Below are 16,058 nucleotides of genomic sequence, written 5' to 3'. Positions count from 1 at the left end.
AGTGCTCATGGATAGAAAAAAGTGAATGTGGTTAAAATGACTATCCAACCTAAAGTATCACACAGACTTAATGCAGTCCCTATCAAAATTCAATGACATTCTTCAAGGACATGGAATAAATACTACTCAAATTTATATGGAGGGTGTTGGAACACTGTATTGACAAAAATCCAATCAGGAATAGATTTGTAATGGTCCATCTCACAGTGATTCAATAAAAAAGTTTTAAAAAAATGTATATGGAACCATGAATCTTCCAGGAGCCAAAGCAGTTCTAAGAATGAAGGGAGAGGTAGGAGTCACATTCCCAACTCCAACTATGCCCTAAAGCTGTACTAATCCGAACAGTATGGTACTGGAATAAAAGCAGACTAATGGAGTAGAATGGAGCGCTTAGAAGTAAAATTTTCACACATGGACAGTTAATTTATGACAAAGAAGTTGAGAGCATAAAATTGGAGGAAGCAAAACCTCTTCCTCCAAAAAAGAAAACAAAAGCAAATGAATGGGACAACACACGACTCAAAAGTTTCTGTACTTGCAAAGAAATTATGGCTGATTCTTTAACACCTCAGTGAGTGAGAGAAAAACCTGCATGCAAAAAATCTGACAAGTGACTAATATTCAAAATATATAACACCCTCAAAAACTGTCACTGTCATCCTGTTGCTCATCGATTTGCTGGAGTGGGCACTAGTAACGTCTCTATTGTGAGACTTGTCGTGACTATTTTTGGCATATCGAATACACCATGGATAGCTTGCCAGGCTCTGCAGTTCGGGGGAGATACGCTCGGTAGCTTGCCGGGCTCTCCGAGAGGGGCGGAGGAATCGAACCCGGGTCGGCCACGTGCAAGGTGAACGCCCTACCTGCTGTGCTACCGCTCCCGCCCCCTCATAAACTGAATAGCAGAAACAATCCATTAAAAAAGAAAAAAAGAAAAAGGAACAGGGAGAAGAGCAGACAGACACTTCCCCAAAGAAGACATACAGATGGGCAGCAGGCAGATGAAAAGTGTTCATCAATGACTATCGGGAAATGCAACTCAAAACATCAAATGAGATGTTTCATGCCAGTGAGAACGGCCTATATCAGAAATTTATATGAGCAGAAGTCCGGGTGGGGTGTGGAGAAAAAGGGATCTCCCTACCCTCCTTCACTGTTGGTGGGTCTATTGTCTGGGTCCAAACACGGAAAACAGCACTACCATCTGATGAAACTCCTCGGCATCTCTCCCAAAAGGACACAAAACGTTAGGTAGAAAATAGATTGACATACCTGTGTCCGTTGCAGTGTCATGACAGATGAGTGGATTTAAAAAGCAAAGAGGTCAGTTTCTATGGAATACAACTCAGCTGTAAGAAAAGATGAGATCTTTGCCTCTCTCGACCAACATGGATGGAGCCGGTGGGGGTTAAGTGAAAGAAGGCAGAAGGAGAAAGACATACCAGCTGATCTCACGCATATGTGGCATGTAAAGAAACAAAGTGAGGGAACGGACCGTGTCCAATGAAAACAAACCCTTAGATTCTGCCCGCAGCATTGGAGGGAAGAGGGCCGGCCAGGGAAGGGCCCTTCAGAAGGTGCTGGAGGGAAATTAGCACTTTGATGGGGGGTGTGGCATGATAACGCTGCAGTCTGAAAACACACAAACTTCTAACCCTGTTAGAAAACTGTTGGTATCCCAGCTTTAAAAAAGAAAAAAGGTTCTAAGTTCTCCGGTGTGCTGAGTTAAATCTGGTTCTGCTAGGCTCACTTCTGTCCTCAGAGCTTGTCACCTCCGTGCCTTAAAGACCAATGACAGGGGCTGAAGCAATAGCACAGCAGGGAGGGCGTTTGCCTTGCACACAGTCAACCCGGGATCGATTTCCAGCACCCCAGAGGGTCCCCCAAGCACCGCCAGGAATAATTCCTAAGTGCATGAGTCAGGAGTAACCTCTGTGCATCGCTGGGTGTGACCCAAAAGCAAGCAAGCAATAAATAAATAAATAAATAAATAAATAAATAAATAAATAAATAAATAGCTTTGTTTAAAAAAAATTACAGAACCTGGGCCTGGCCTAGGCCGTTGCTCCAAATGATGGGATATATGGACATGCCACGAAAATACAGTTTCAGGCGACCACCGTGGCTGCCTGTCCAAGAGCTAAAGTAGCCTTTGTCCCCAGTTTCCTTTCCAAACTGATTTTCTACTTTGTTCTCCAGGCCTTGGGGGAAGGCCCCGGAGCCTGTGGGAACCGTCTGTCTCCAAGTCCGTCTTGTTTTCATAGCTGTCTTCTGGACTCCCCAAAGGGTGGTAGGATGTGAGGATGTTATAGCCACAGTGGGTAAGCGCCAGATCGGGAGTTTGGGGCCGGGCCAGTGGCCGCTGTGTGACCAGGAGCACTGGGCGGGGAAGTGGAAGCAAAAGTGAGACGCCGCAGAGTCAGGCCAGACAGCAGGACCTGCGGGCTCCGAGGCCCTCCCTCCCGGCAAACCCTGCGTGTCTTTCACACTGCCCTCTCGGTCTTACGCAAACCACTTGCAGGTTGCTTGGCCCGGGGCTGCCGGCGCTTCCTCGTGAGAACGTTTCCAGGGGAGGTGAGAGACTTAGACATCACTTAGAGATGCAGTTCAGAATGCACTCGACTTAGACACCACTATAGAGATGCAGTTCAGAATGCACTCGACTTAGACACCACTTAGAGATGCAGTTCAGAATGCACCCGACTTAGACATCACTTAGAGATGCAGTTCAGAATGCACTCGACTTAGACATCACTTAGAGATGCAGTTCAGAATGCACTCGACTTAGACATCACTTAGAGATGCAGTTCAGAACGCACTCGGTAGAACTAGATCATCCAAGAACATTTTCGCTCTCTTGTTCTGTTTTCATTTATCTTTTCACAACTTTCCTGGGCGTCCTGGGAGCGCCTCCTCCTTCAGACTGCTGCCTCACCCCGCACGCAGGGCCAGCGGTAAATCAGCAGCCCACGAAGCAGTACTTCCTGGAGGAGCCTCTGAGCGGTGTGGACTGGTACAGTTAATTCAAAGGGGGGAAGGCAGAAGACCTGTTGCAAATTGGCCTGGCTTTCACCTTCTCAAGAAAAATACAGACTAGAGTGTACACAGCGCCGCGATGAAGCGTCGGGCCCCAGTGAGGCACGGCCCTGGGAGACAGAGCCTGCTAGCTGTCTGGAGTGGGACCTCACAGGTTCGGCCCGGGCACTGCAATTGAAACCTGATGTCCAAGGTCAAGCCCAGAAGCCAGGGGGGGCTCGAGTGTGGAGAAAGCACAGGCGGCAGGGAAGGCGGGAGATTAATCACCTCGGTCGGACTTGTAACCGGTCACATCCAGGAAAGGGTTTTTTTCTACCTGTTTGGATGACTGCTCTGCTTCGAGGGTTGTTTTATTTTATTTGGCAGGGGCTGGGGCCTCACCTGACGGTGCTCAGGGGACCATTGGCAGCGCCGGATTATTGAACCAGGACAGGCCACACGCGAAGCAGATGCCTTGCGCCCTCTATTACCTCACTGCCAAAAATATTCTTTTAAATAACCTCTTTTGTGTTTGTTTTTTTAAACTGCAATACCGGCAACTGTAGTTTTCTGGTTTTTGTTTTCTTTTCTTTTTCTTTTTTTTCTTTCTCTTTTTGGGTCACACCCGGCGATGCACAGGGGTTACTCCTGGCTCTGCACTCAGGAATTACCCGTGGTGGTGCTCAGGGAATCCTATGGGATGCTGGGAATCGAACCCGGGTCAGCCATGTTCACAGCAAGGCCAATGCCCTCCCCGCTGTGCTCTTGCTCCAGCCTCTTCTGTTCTTACTGTGTATGTAAAAACCCATCTACTGGCCTTCTAAAACCAGGCTTATATTTTTAAGCCATCTGATGGTCGCGGCAGGGGAAGCCATCTCAAGCCGTCTCAAGCATTCCCGAAGTGTCCAGAAGTATGGGGGCCTGCGACACAGCAGACAACTCAGCCCCATGTCGTGCTGATGTGCGGCTTTTTCACTCCGACAGCGGGACAACCTACCCTCGAGTCAGAGAGCTCCCTCTGAATTCCACCCCCTTCACCCTGCCGCTTTCCCCAACGCTTTGGGATGGGAAATCGCGTTGTTCCTCCCAAACCAGTTAAAACGTTCAAAGGGGGCCTGGGGGAGGGGGCTTCGATTTTGGGGGCTTCTGCTGATGGGCAGAGCCGCTGTGCCCGGTGGTCGGGACGGCTGCAGCCCGAGGTGCACACAGCCCAGCGGCCCCTCGGAGTTGGCGTTTTTTTTTGCTGCCCGCCACGCACCGCTCCATATGGAACTGCTTAAGGAGTCGAAAGGCGCCCGTGGGCCGGGACTCAGACACACTGTAAGCCTTTGTCTATTGACCAGCGGCAGCTGCTCCGTCGCTTACACATTCCAGGTACCAGCGGCACAAAGAAACTCCAAGTTTACGACAGGCAGGCGGCCGCCCCGGACGGGGCCACGGTCAGAGGCGCAGAGTCTGGCTCGGGAACCCAGAGTTCACGCACACGGGAGGGCGGGGGCAGGGGACCCTCCAGGCAGGCTGCTTTGGCGGGGAGGTGGGGGACTTCTCTGCAGACTTTTTTCTAGGTGCCTCCGGGGAGCGGTTCCAGCCTAATTCTAAAAGCATGGCCAAGGGTGGACAGCACCCCAGGACAGCCACCCACAAGGTGCCCCTTGTTCCCCAGTGATTAATTAAAGTGACTCATGCCGGTTGAGGTAGTGCAGAACGTGTTGGATACCCCAGAAGCCAGGTCCACCTTCTCCAAATGCCTGTTCCCACTTGGGGATGCGTGGCAGGTCCTTCCCGCAGCACATTTCACTGGAATGTGCTGGAAAGGCTTTCGGGATAGGGTTGCAGACTCTGCCGCTCCCCGCGGTTTTGTCGGGACCCAGAGACATTTCACACTGGGCGTGTGAGCTGTGGCGGGGACCCCCACCCCGTCCCCAGTGCCACCTTCACTCTTGTCTCGGGTCTTTCGTTGGTGACATGTGCATTGCTTGCCGAACTTTCTGTGACTGATGTGCGTGTGAAGGGGAGGGTGGCCCTACACGATCGCTATGGGAGATGACAAGAGCCCGAGAGAAGTGCCAGAGCACGCACTTGTGTCAAGAATGAACTCAGAGTCCTGCTCAAGAAATGAGTCCTGGGGGCAGAGCGATAGCACAGCGGGGAGGGCGTTTGTCTTGCACGCAGCCAACCTGGGTTTGATCCCCGGCATCCCATAGGGTCCCCCAAGCACCGCCAGGAGTGATCCCTGAGTGCAGAGCCAGGAGTAGCCCCTGAGCATCACCGGGTGGGACCCAAAAGCAAAAAAAGAAAAAGAATAAAAAAGAAACGGGTCCTGACGGGCATGGGGAGGGGACCCCTGACACCGTGTCGTCAGGGAGAACGCTTGGATTCATTTCTGACGCCGGAGACTAACTCTGCACACTCTCCAGCTTGGGGTCGTAATCCGGGGGGTCCTTGCTTGTCCTGCGTGAGTGGAAGAGCATCCCTCTTTCAAGAAGGAGCTAAATACCCCCCGGGAAAGGGAGAGAGACTCTGTGGAGAGAACTGTGGGGAGCCGGAGCATCCCCCAGGCGCTGGTCCAGCCCCTCTCCCAAACCAAGCAGCTGGAAACTTCTCCAGGAACGTGGCAGTTGCCACATCCCGGCCCACAGACTCATCCCCACCCCCGACACTCCGGGGCCAGCCACCGGGGACGCGCCAACTCCAGGCGCGGCTCCGCGCACAGGGGCCATGCCACAGACTCGGTCACAAAGACAAAGACGGCCTGAGATCCAGAAAGAGGGCGAGGCGGCCAGGGAAGGGTTAAAGCCAGGGAGAGCGGAGCATGTGGAAGGAGTTTTAATGACCTTGCATTCCTTTCCGCTCCGCAGAAGGACGCAGGCCGGCCAAGTCTGTTTATGGAGCCCGCGGAGTCGAAGTGGGAGCTGGAATGAGCCGGGGTGCGAGAAGGGCTGTGCAGACCAGCGCGAGCTGGAGGGGCTTGGAGGTGCTATAATGAAAAGCATAAATATTATTTCAGGTCCCGCGCGCGCTCCGTGAAAGCCTTCTGGGAGACGCTTTCAAAACGCCATCCAACCAAAGCCTCCTGGCCCGTCAGGGTCACCAATAATCCTTGACTCGAGCATCTGTGCTCTCGATACACAGTCAACTCAGAAAGCCCCCAGCGTGTCTGGAAATGCCCCCCAAGGTGCCCACCGACCTTTGCTCCCAACTCCACCTACAAGGCTGGCACGGGGGGAAGAAAGGCTTGCTCAGGTTTCCGCGCAGAATGAAATGGAGTTCAGCTGGGATTGTTGTTGTTGTTGTTGTTGTTGTTGTTGGTTTGGGGGCCACAGCCCGAGGATGCTCAGGGGTTACTCCTGCCGTGTGTGAGGGGACCAGAGACACACGGCAGGAGTAAAAACCTGGTCAGCCACGTGCAAGGCACTGCGCTATGTCTCCAGTTCCCATAGTGCAATGCTGACCAGAACTCAGCTGGAGGGCTGTGTGTTTCGGGGAGTGGGGGGCGGTGAGGGGGTGTTTTTCTCTCCGTTCTCCCTTTGCACTCACACCAGCATCCCGTCATCCCCCCCACCCGTACCCCTGTTCTGCCAAAATGAGAACTTTTTTTTTTCTTTTGGGGTCACACCCGGCGATGCACATGGGTGACTCCTGGCTCATGCACTCAGAAATTACTCCTGGCGGTGTTCAGGGGACCCTATAGGATGCTGGGAATCGAACCCGGGTCGGCCACATTCAAGGCAAAAGCCCTCCCCACTATGCTATTGCTCCAGCCCCCGAAATGAGAACCTTTTTGTCCACTCACCGGTAAGCATCGTGTAAAACAAAGGTTCCCTCTTTCATTTCATCACTGCGACTGTGCAGACGACCGCGCCCCTGGTGCAGGGTCTCCGCGTCTGTCCTTGCTGGCCTCTGTGGACTCATCTCTCACACCCCCCACCCCAGGAATCCCCACAGGCGCCAGAACATGTCTCCCTCTTCGGGCTGGCTGCAAGTTCCGGGGTGCGGGGTTTTGAGGCGCCCGAGCTGATTGACTGAGAGAGGCCCCTTCGATTTTCGATTTGGGGATTTTTGTTTCGTTTTCTCCCGTGGTTTGTTTGACAGTTGCTTCTTAGCTCAGATCTGCTTTGAATCTGTTCTTGTAAGGGGCTTCTTGGAAATGCGGTTTAACTGATTCTTTCGAAGTGATGCTCCAGGAAGCTTCGAGCGCCCTCAGCCCGGCCGATGGCCGTCGCCAGGACAGAGCTCTGCCTCTGGGTCCGAGCTGCCTTGCCTCATCGAGTGCCCCCTGAGCCCCGCCCGGGAAGACGGGACAGTGCTCATCGCTCACAGGGGATTGCCTGAGAGCATGTTTCAAGGGGCGTTAACTGCAAGGAAGGGGGCGTCCTCTCCCTGTCTTTCCTCTAGCTCTCCTTCTTTTATTTATTTATTTATTTATTTTTGCTTTTTGGGTCACACCCGGCGATGCTTAGGGGTTACTCCTGGCTCTGCACTCAGGAATTACTCCTGGCAGTGCTCGGGGGACCATATGGATTGCTGGGAATTGAACCTAGGTTGGCCACGTGCAAGGCTAACGCCCTCCTTGCTGTTGCTCCAGCCCCTAGCTCTCCTTCTTGACTTTGGATGTTCTGCTCCACCGCTCGGCAGACCCCCACTTTCTGCGGGGTGGGAATGTGCCTCTTCTCCATCCTGGCCCTTCATATCAAAATTGCCCCCACGGGTCCCTCCGTTCGGCGGCGCATGTGTGAGGTCCAGGAGGTGGCAGTCGGTGGCAGAGCTGGACAGGCATTTAGAACATTTCTCCCATTCTTGGCCCGCGTGTCAGTTGAAAGGTGCAGCTGAAGGAGGCGTTACGCTTCCTGAGGAATCTCAAGGAAAGGCGTTGCAAGCTACGGCCGCTGCCGATGGTTCGGACTCTAAAGGGGAGGATGGAGAGATCCACCCGGCGTCAAAGTTGGAGGCCGAGCTCTCCTGCCAGAATACGGAAGCCCCAATGTAGTTTTGGATGACAACAATTCTTTCTTTTTCTTTTTCTTTTTGGGTCACACCTGGCGATGCACAGGGGTTACTCCTGGCTCATGCACTCAGGAATTACTCCTGGCAGTGCTCAGGGGACCATTTAGGATGCTGGGAATCGAACCCGGGTCAACCGCGTGCAAGGCAAACGCCCTACCCGCTGTGCTATTGCTCCAGCCCAGACAACGATTATTTCTTGTGTTAGGGACGGTGACATTCCTGGAAAGCCTGTAGATTGAAATATCACCGTTCAAGCAGCGGTCCATGAAGCTGTGCATTCCAGTGAAGTTCTGAAATCTTCTGTCCCATAAATAATCTCCAGGTCGCTCTTTCATAAAAAACTAATAATATATGTGTATATATATATATATATATATGCCCACACACACATATGTATCTCTAAGCCTGCTCGGATTGGGACTGGGTCTTCTCCACCCAGACCCCCCATTTTCCAGTAGCTTGGCAGCCACACCCACAAACTGCCCGCAGCGCTGTGTAATCCCACCAATGACCAACATCCAGAGACTATAAGACCAAGCTCCCAGAAGCATCTAGTAGCCTTGTTCTCCCTCTTGGAGAACCTGACAAGCTACCAAGAGTCTATTGCCCGCTGGGAGAGCCTTGCAAGTTCCCCATGGCGTATTCATATCCCAAATACAGTGAAAGATATATACATACTTCTCGGAGAGCCCGGCAAGCTACTGAGAGTATCCTGCCCGCACGGCAGAGCCTGGCAAGCTCCCCGTGGCATATTTGATATGCCAAAAACAGTAACGACAGGTCTCTTTCCCCTGACCCTGAAAGAGCCTCTAATCATTGGAAAAGACGAGTAAGGAGAGGCTGCTAATATCTCAAGATTGAGTGTAACAGAGACATTACTGGTGCCCACTCGAGTAAATCAACAAACAATGGGATGACAGTGATGATAGATAGATTAGATAGATAGATAGATAGATAGATAGATAGATAGATAGATAGATAGATAGATAGATAGATAGGTAGGTAGGTAGGTAGATAGATCACACCCAGGGGCTGGAGCAATAGTACAGCAGGGAGGGCATTTGCCTTGCACGCAGCCAACTCAGGTTCGATCCCCAGCATCCCATATAGTCCCCCGGGCACTGCCAGGAGTAATTCCTGAGTGCAGAATCAGTAGCAAGCCCTGAGCATCACTGGGTGTGACCCAAAAAGCCAAAAAAAAAAAAAAACACACCCAGTCCTCCGTGACACCATTTCCACCTCCTCTCGCCTGCCCGCCACTCTCGAAACCAGCCTTCGTCTCATCAGCCACCTGCAGTCATCTGTCAGAGTCTCCTGCCATCACCCCTGCAGACCCTTTCAGCCACAGCCCGAGGAATTCCTCCCAGTGTTCTCGTCCTGTTCCACTCCCTCGCTAACAAGCCTCCCCCTCGCCAAGTGGATCCAGTTTAAACGCGTTCCCTTGGCACGCGAGGTGGTCCCATCTGGGCCCAGGTGATCTGGCCCACGTTCCCTTCCAGCAGCTGCGGCCCATGCCCTGCCATACCACCCCCTCCCGACCCCCGAATGCCTTGTCTCTTAGCTGACCCCCACGTGTGCATCACTCTGGGTTTCCCAACTCATAGGCCGAGAGCAGTTTGGATTTCACCTCTGGGAAACGATGTATAAGCTCAGCTGCAGGGTGGGGTGAAGCCGTGTGTCTTCCGGCCCCCCGCCCCCCAAGTCACATGTTTTACGGCCACGGTCGTTAGTCTGAATGGGCCTCTGGCTCTGAGCTCTCTCGCTTAACAGGAAAAAGAAGATGAACCAAAGCCGAGTCAGTTACTTCTTCTGGTCCCGGGTTCACTGGGATGCTTAGTTTACCCGTGTGAAATGGAGACACTGCTGGGGAAACCATCTTCTAAAGACCAAAGTGGGGGCCAGAGTGATAGTACAGCAGGGAAAGCATTTGCCTTACATGCAGCCAACCCAGGTTCAAACCCTGGCATCTCATAGGGTCCCCTGAGCACCATCAGGAGTGATTCCTGAGTGCAGAGCCAGGAGGAAGCCCCCGAGCATCGCCGGGTGTGACCCAAAAAAGCAATCAATCAACCAATCAATCAACAAAGGCCCAAAGTGTGGGGGCTGGAGCAATAGCATAGCAGGTAGGGCGTTTGCCTTGCACGCGGCCTACCCGGGTTCGATTCCCAGCATCCCATAGGGTCCCCTGAGCACCGCCAGGGGTGATTCCTGAGTGCAGAGCCAGGAGTCACCCCTGTGCATCGCCGGGTGTGACCCAAAAAGCAAAATAATAATAATGATAATAATAATAATAATAAAGGCCCAAAGTGTGCTATGCTCATTTGAGGAACGGAGAGACCCACGAAACACCAGATTTGCGCTTGAACTCAGTCCTGTGTGACCTCAGGCAGGTGACCCAAGCCTGAATTTTTTTTTTGATTGTCATAAGTGTGGTTCTGTGTTTCCTAGTCAGTCGTTGGTACAAATTCCTCCTTCGAAAGGCCATTCGGGATGGGAGATGTGGGCTGAAAGTAGACTATAGACCAAACGTGATGGCCATGTAACACCTCTACTGCAAACCATACCACCAAAAAGGAGAGAAAGAGAGAGCAAAAGGGAATGCCCTGCCACAGAGGCGGGGTGGGGTGGAAGGGACGGGCTGGGGGTAGCGGAAAGGATGCTGGGACCATTGGTGGTGGAGAATGGGCACTGGTGGAGGGATGGACACTCGACCATTGTATGACTGAAATGCAAGCACGAAAGTTTGTAAGTCTGTAACTGTATCTCACGGTGATTCACTCATACGAAATGAAAAAAATAAATTCCTCCTTCAAGATGAGTGATTGTTGGGGCTGGAGCAATAGCACAGCGGGTAGGGTGTTTGCCTTGCACGCGGCCAACCCGGGTTCGATTCCCAGCATCCCATAGGGTCCCCTGAGCACCACCAGGAGTAATTTCTGAGTGCATAAGCCAGGAGTAACCCCTGTGCATCTCTGGGTGTGATCCAAAAAGAAAACAAAACAAAACAAAAAAGATGACAGTGATGTGCAAGGGCTTCACCATCATTCCACAGGGTTGGGGAAGACGCCGTGGGAGGGAGAGGAACTAGCAGGAATGACTCTTAGGGGAGCCAGCAGCCCGGGGACCCCGGAAGCTGGTCCCTGGACCTGGGGCTGGGGGAAGAACGCGGGCGTGGAAAGCGGGACCTTGGGCGCGGAGGCTCACTGCCCCGTGGTCCCGCGGCCTGGCAGGTGAAAGAGTTCATCAACTCCGAGCTCCTGGCGCAGCTCTACTCCTCGGAGGACCAGAACACGCTGATGGAGGAGTCGGCCGAGCAGGCCCAGCGGCGTGACGAGATGCTGCGCATGTACCAGGCCCTCAAGGAGGCCCTGGGCATCGTCGGCGACATCAACACCGCCACCACCTTCACGCCCGCGCCGCCACCCGTGGATGACTCCTGGATCCAGCACTCCCGCAGGTAGGGAGCCAGTTCCCAGCACCCTTCAAACACAAGCACACGATAGCCCCCCTACCCCGAGTGGAATACTCTACAGCCCGTGAAAAGGATCGCCACTGGGCATGGTAACAATGAGCCTGAAAGGGGGTGCTGGTGGAGGGGGGGCGTTTACCCAGTCATGGGAAGACTACGGTAGGAATCTTCTGGAAGAGGAAGTTATGGAATGGGGTGTTCTTGGGATGGGATGTGGTGGGATCATGCAGCAAGAAGGGATCTCCCATAGAAAAAAGTTTAAAAGGAAGGACGGGGGGGATGGGAGCGGGTGCAGAGGTGGGGGGTGGCAGGGCATCTTGAGTGGTAGGGCAGATGCTTCACACATGCCAAGGCTTCTGGTTCGATCCCCAATCCCATCCCCGGTTCCGTCCCTGTGATGGTCCTTGTGAGCACCACCGGATGTGGGCCCCGTTATATTAAAGTGGCTCCAGAACCTTCTCCATTGGTTTCCCCAGAAGGCTGGTGGGTAAGGGAAAGTTCCTTCCCCCTGTAGCTGTCTCCCCTGCACCCCCATCCCTCCAGCAGAGACCCGGGACGCATTGACACCTATTTTTTAAAAAATTTATTTGCTTTTTGGGTCACACCCGGCAATGCACAGGGGTTACTCCTGGCTCTGCACTCAGGAATTACTCCTGGCGGTGCTTGGGGAACCCTATGGGATGCTGGGAATCGAACCGGGGTCGGCCGCGTGCAAGGCCAACGCCCTCCCCACTGTGCTATCGCCCCAGCCCCTGCGTTGACATCTAGAGGCCACTCCGGACGGACGCAGGAAGTGCAAAGCTCGGTCTCTCTTTCCCCAGGTCACCCCCTCCAAGCCCCACCAACCAAAGGAAGCCGGCACTGAACACCCCTATCCCCCGGCCAGCCTCCAGCCGCGGGCCCGCTCCGGCCATCCCCTCTCCCGGCCCCCACTCGGGGGCGCCCCCCGTTCCATTCCGCCCGGGCCCCCTGCCCCCCTTCCCCAACAGCAGCGACTCGCTCGGGGCCCCTCCACAAGTCCCGTCTCGACCCACGCGGGCCCCTCCCAGCGTCCCCAGGTAAGTGTCGTGCAGAGAACAGAAAGGGGAGCGGGGCGGGCGGGGGGTGGGAGGCAGTGTTTGGGGTTGTTTTGTTTTGTGTGTTTGGGGGCAAGGGGGGATGCTCTTTGGTTCTCTTCTCACTGCATGACAGACAAAGCCTCCAACAGAGCATTGCAAAGATGGTCTCATCCATGTTTGCGGTGCGGTTTCCCCCAGGGGGCGGCGGGCCGGGGAGTCATTTCCGAGTCTTTGATATGGGCACAAACAGAATAACGGCGCCAAAGAGTGACCCCGGGGCAGCTGTGTGTAGGCCGTGAGGGAGAAGTGGCTAGCCCAGTGGCCGCTTCTGGGGACCCCAAGGAGAATATCTACCTGCCCTCTGAACCGGCCCCCGAAGCCCTGTCTCATTAGCCCTCACCAAGGTCCATTAAAATGTAGCCAGGGGGCTGGAGCGATAGCACAGCGGGTAGGGCGTTTGCCTTGCATGCGGCCAACCCGGGTTCGAATCCCAGCATCCCATATGGTCCCCTGAGCACCGCCAGGAGTGATTCCTGAGTATAGAACCAGGAGTAGCCCCTGTGTGTCGCCGGGTGTGACCCAAAAAGCAAAATAAAATAAAATGCAGCCGGGCAGCCTGCCACGCTTGTAAGGGACTCCAGGAGGCAGAAGCTCAGGTTCCTGGAGTCACAGGACCGCCTAGCCGAGGGACAAGCCAGTCCCTAAATAAAGGCAGCTTAAGGTCTGTCCCTATTCTGACCACTGCCACTTCAGTTAGTCGGAATAAATCGTCTCAGAATCTGAAATGTTGAGAGTCGAAGGACGTGGGTTGGGGGGTCCACCTCTAAATCGGGGGCTTGGGGAAGGCCCAGTGCTGGCCAGTTTACAGCAAAATGAGTCTTTCATTCAGCTGATTCATGGGATTGAGTCACTGGACATTGCACAAAGAAAAAAAAACCTTTCCTGGTGGGCTGCAGACAGGGGAAGGACTTTGCCCCCACCCCCTGGTGGCCGTGTTCAGGCGTGAGGTGTCAGAGGACAGGGAGCCTGACAAGGCTTTTAAAGAGGGATGTGGTTGGGGTCCCGTTACCAGCACACTGTCTGCAGCAAGGTGCCTCACTCATTGGGCGGGACCAGCCCCAAAGGTGGTCGCCCAGACCCCAGCGGGCTAAGGACTCAGGGCGTTCACTCCCCGGAAAGCACCGTGGTGCTTGGTACTCTTCAAAGTCCACATCAAAGGGAGAGATGGACGCTTTCAAATCTCTGTGTGAGTGAGTGAGTGTGAGTATGTGCAAGTGCATATCTGCGCACATGTGTGTACGCATGTGTATGTATGTGTGGGGCTGCGCATGCACACTCATGAGTGTGCATGCGTGCGAGTGTGTGTGTTTATGGGTACATGCATGCCACGTGTGTGCATGCACAAGAGAGAAAGAAAGAGGGAGAAAGGGAAAGAGGGAGAGAGAGAGAGAGAGAAAGGGAGAGAAAGAGGGCGAGAGGGAGAGATGGAGAGAGGGTATCCGTGTGTACCACACAGCTTGGATTCCCATTTCTCCAGAACTGAGCTCCAGTTTATAGGAGGTGCCATCGTCCTATGAGGGGCTCACCCCGCCCCTCCCCGAGATGGGGCTTGTCCCCTGTGTAGGGGAGTGGGGCTGGGTGTCTGACCCAGGCTGCCCCCCAGGGACCCTCTGCGCCCTGGGGCACCCGCCTCCCTCTGCCCCCTGGCCAGTGGCGACAACAGAAAAGTGTCCAGGCACTGGCTGCGGGGTGCAGAGGACAGAAGGACAGAGAGGAAGACAGACGTCTTCCCTTCCTGCTACAGAACTGGGCCACCCCACTCTGCACTGTCTCCCCTGTAAACACACACGCACGCACGCGCGCACACACACACGCGCGCACACACGTTTACATGGAGTTCACTGCAGCCAGCACCCAAGGGTGGTGTCAGGACCTCAGGTGCCTGGAGGGGTGGGAGTGGGCAGCCCACCCTGACCCCTGGCGCCGGGCACTTTGTCTGTTTTGCTGTCAGAAAGAGCCGGAGCATTCGGGAAGGGGTGTCGGGTCCTGTCCTGGCGTGAGACGCGTGTGTTGCCTGCTTGCACGGCTGCTGTGTCTTCGGGCTTCTAAGCGTGGGGGTCGCCAGTGCCCTCGGGGAGGGAAAGGCACTTCGGGGCGCTGACCTGTTTGTTTTTGGGGGGAGGACAGGGTCATCCTGGATGTTCCCCAGCCTGAGCCTCCCATACGGGGCAGGATTCAGCGAACTCGGGACTGAGAAGGGGAGTCGCTAGGTGCTTGCCAGGGGTCAGGGGGAAGAGAATATATGAGAGAGCAGTGGTGTTTTTCAAAACTTCTAGAACATTCTCAAGTTCAAGCCAGACTTGACTTGCTCTGGCCGGCCTGGCCAAGAGTCTCAAATGGAAAACAGAAACAAGAGTTCAGAGGGAAAGAGGGAAGTTTGGCGGTTTTGTGCTGAGCCTTCAAGTTTCGGGCCAGCTCAGTGCTCTGGGAGGCTGCTCCCTGAGGCCCTGTGGTGGGGGGGGGGGTCACCTGAGAGAGGGGGAGGGAGAGAGAGAGAGAGAGAGAGAGAGGAGAAGAGAGAGAGAGAGAGAGGACCGTGGTCAGGAGCCTTATGCCTGCTTAAAGTGCCTGTTTAGAGGGAGAATTCTGACCACATAAAATCTGGTTTTAATAAAAGCCAGAACAGGAATCCTACCAAATGCAAGCCAGAAATGGGGTTTAAGATTTCAAAAATGAAAGGAAGAGAGAAAGAAAGAAAAAGAAAGAAAGAAAGAAAGAAAGAAAGAAAGAAAGGAAGGAAGGAAGGAAGGAAGGAAGGAAGGAAGGAAGGAAGGAAGAAAGAAAGAAAGAAAGAAAGAAAGAAAGAAAGAAAGAAAGAAAGAAAGGGAGGGAGGGAGGGAGAAAGAAAGGGAGGGAGAAAGAAAAGAAAGAAAGAAAGAAAGAAAGAAAGAAAGAAAGAAAGAAAGAAAGAAAGAAAGAAAGAAAGAAAGAAAGAAAGAAAGAAAGAAAGAAAGAAAGAAAGAAAGAAAGAAAGGGAGGGAGGGAGGGAGAAAGAAAGGGAGGGAGAAAGAAAAGAAAGAAAGAAAGAAAGAAAGAAAGAAAGAAAGGAAGGAAGGAAGGAAGGAAGGAAGGAAGGAAGGAAGGAAGGAAGGAAGGAAGGAAGAAAGAAAGAAAGAGAAAGAAAGAAAGAGAAAGGGAGAAAGAAAGAAAGAAAGAAAGAAAGAAAGAAAGAAAGAAAGAAAGAAAGAAAGAAAGAAAGAAAGAAAGAAAGAAAGAAAGAAAGAAAGAAAGAAAGAAAGAAGGGAAGAAGAAGGGAAGGAAGGAAGAAAGAAGGGAAGGTAGGAAAGAAGGAAGGAGGGAAAGGAAGGAAGGGGGCTGGAGCGATAGCACAGCGAGTAGGGTGTTTGCCTTGCATGCGGCAGACCTGGGTTTGATTTCCAGCATCCCATATGGTCCCCTGAGCATCGCCAGGTGTGACCCAAAAAGAAGGAAGGAAGAGAAAGGGA

At 53.4% G+C, this 16,058-nt stretch overlaps 1 protein-coding gene across 5 annotated transcripts in view; it reads left to right on the top strand.

Moving 5' to 3' along the window:
* Nucleotides 1-16,058, top strand: part of DNM3 (dynamin 3) — a 272,517-nt gene that overhangs the window by 230,232 nt on the left and 26,227 nt on the right. For all 5 annotated transcript variants that reach the window (XM_055121454.1, XM_055121453.1, XM_055121451.1 and 2 more), the window contains 2 exons: nt 11,256-11,482; nt 12,316-12,552. In XM_055121454.1, the coding sequence (XP_054977429.1) occupies nt 11,256-11,482; nt 12,316-12,552 (464 nt within the window). The remainder of the gene's footprint in view (nt 1-11,255; nt 11,483-12,315; nt 12,553-16,058) is intronic.

The sequence above is a fragment of the Sorex araneus genome, chromosome X (genome assembly GCF_027595985.1).
Source record: "Sorex araneus isolate mSorAra2 chromosome X, mSorAra2.pri, whole genome shotgun sequence".
In the NCBI taxonomy this organism is placed as follows: domain Eukaryota; kingdom Metazoa; phylum Chordata; class Mammalia; order Eulipotyphla; family Soricidae; genus Sorex; species Sorex araneus.
Note: the sequence above shows the minus strand (reverse complement) of the source record. Positions and strands in the feature narration are given on the sequence as shown.